The sequence below is a fragment of the Micropterus dolomieu genome, linkage group LG22 (assembly GCF_021292245.1).
Source record: "Micropterus dolomieu isolate WLL.071019.BEF.003 ecotype Adirondacks linkage group LG22, ASM2129224v1, whole genome shotgun sequence".
Taxonomy (NCBI): domain Eukaryota; kingdom Metazoa; phylum Chordata; class Actinopteri; order Centrarchiformes; family Centrarchidae; genus Micropterus; species Micropterus dolomieu.
In genome coordinates, this window is record NC_060171.1 from 597,435 (window position 1) to 599,395 (window position 1,961).

At 39.1% G+C, this 1,961-nt stretch overlaps 1 protein-coding gene across 1 annotated transcript in view; it reads right to left on the minus strand.

The window, feature by feature from the left end:
* Positions 1–1,127: 1,127 nt before the first annotated feature.
* Positions 1,128–1,961, minus strand: part of LOC123962230 (transmembrane emp24 domain-containing protein 6-like) — a 4,996-nt gene continuing 4,162 nt past the window's right edge. Inside the window, exon 4 of the mRNA XM_046038261.1 lies at positions 1,128–1,521. Within this exon, the coding sequence (XP_045894217.1) occupies positions 1,288–1,521 (234 nt within the window). The 3' untranslated portion in view covers positions 1,128–1,287. The remainder of the gene's footprint in view (positions 1,522–1,961) is intronic.

A 1,961-nucleotide genomic window follows, 5' to 3' on the forward strand; every position in this document is an offset into this window, starting at 1 on the left:
CCTACGCATTGACATGAGAATGTGTTGCATGTTCTATTGAAGAAGACATGAAACCAGCGACTGAGACCATAAACTCATCAGGAAAGTGTTTACTGAGGTAATTATTCAGCTGAGAAGTAGCCTCAGTTTACCCGTACTTCTTTTTTGCATTGCATTGTATTCACGTCTCAGACCGGAAGCTTCCTGCTTGGTTATTACACAATTTTTCAAAAATATACCCGGCGAATGTCCATGTTTTTGCCATATTTACTGTTTATATGTTTACTCGTATTGGGAATTTTCTTCAAAACACTATTTCTGTCCATACAACCACGCTCCAAATAACACAAAGCTTCCAACACATTGAAGTATTGATAAAAACAGTGAATATTCGTCAACACTATGACCGAATGAACTCCCATGCTTTAGGCCCGTGACTTGATAACGGAACATCATGGGCAGGAATGGAAGTAGGCTCTATCTCTTTGTCTTGAGTAGACGAATCGTTTGGTATATTGGATGTGTAGCTACTAAGGGTCGGCAGCCAGACCGCGATATCACTGTGCGTTCCAAAGCAGCACTTCTCCTTCTCTGCAGAAAAAGGTGAGAGAAGGCAGGCACAGCTCCCTGGTATTGCACAATAATCAAGATGGCATCCGGAGATATTTTTAGAATCAAATGAGCTGATTTTTGGACTGAAAACGCAGAAAATGGCAAAAATAAGTCAGCGGTTGTGATTGTACATGTATATTGGTGCGTTTGTTGTTACTTTTATCCAGCTAATTAGTCTGTAATGTTGGTGATTTTAGTGATGTGAGCTTTATAGCTGATCTCAGATTAGTTTTGGTTTGAGAGGTTGGACATGAGGTTATGCTGTGATTAGAGATAACTGGATGCTTATAACTGCAGCCATGTACAGAGCGATTTATGTTGTGATATAATGTCATTTAGATGCTTGGTGTTTGTGTGTTTAATGTGGATAAAAATGGTTTATTTGAGCTTCTAGCTGAGCCTCCTAGCTTCACAGAGGTGTGCAGCATCGATGCTGCCCCCGGACAAGGGGCGTCAGGGCTCAAGAATTTAAACCTGGCTACACCTAGTGGCTGTTTTACTGCTCTAAAGAGAAAACATCACAAACCAATCACATGATCATCTAACAGTAAAGTTTATTTAAACTGTGTAAAGAAACACAAGTACACAGATACAATACCAGGAAGAAAAATGTGCTCCCTACCCTCACACATGCAGACAGGGTTTAATGTTTTTACACAGATCTGTTTCTAAACATCCCGACAGTCAACGAGTCTGTCAGCAGCGGGGCTTCTCCTCCTCCGTGAAGGTCTTGGTGATGAAGAGTCTTTTGAGGAAGAGGAGCTGCAGGTAACCCGAGGCGACGATGAGGACGCTCAGGGCCGTCGACCACCAGGTGATGTACTGCGAGTTGGACAGCAGCAGGAAGTAGTCGGCGCTCTTCCTCATGCGGCCGAAGCTGTAGTAACGGAACATGTGGAAGACGTACTTCTCAACTTTGTGACTCGCATCCTGCAACAGCAGAACACAGACAAATACAAATACTACAAACATTACTGCGGCAACTCTACTACCATTACTTGTATAAGTACTGCTAAACTTTTACATCATCAATAATAAGAACTACAACTAGGCTACTACAACAGCCATTCAAATATTTACTTATACTATTTCAGCTATTAATATTAGCTACTGCTGCTGCTACTATTAGTATTACTATTATTACTGATGTTTTACTTCATACTGTAAATGTTTTAGTGTATTAAGGGTGCCCTATAATAATAATAATAATAATAATAATAATCCTTATTTGTAGAGCACTTTTCAAAAACAAGTTACAAAGTGCTTTAACAAGTGTAAAGAATAATACAAAAAAAAAAGATAAGAGCATGAAAATTTAATATAAAATTAGTAAAATAAAATAAAAGGGATAAAATAAAGTCAAATAAGAT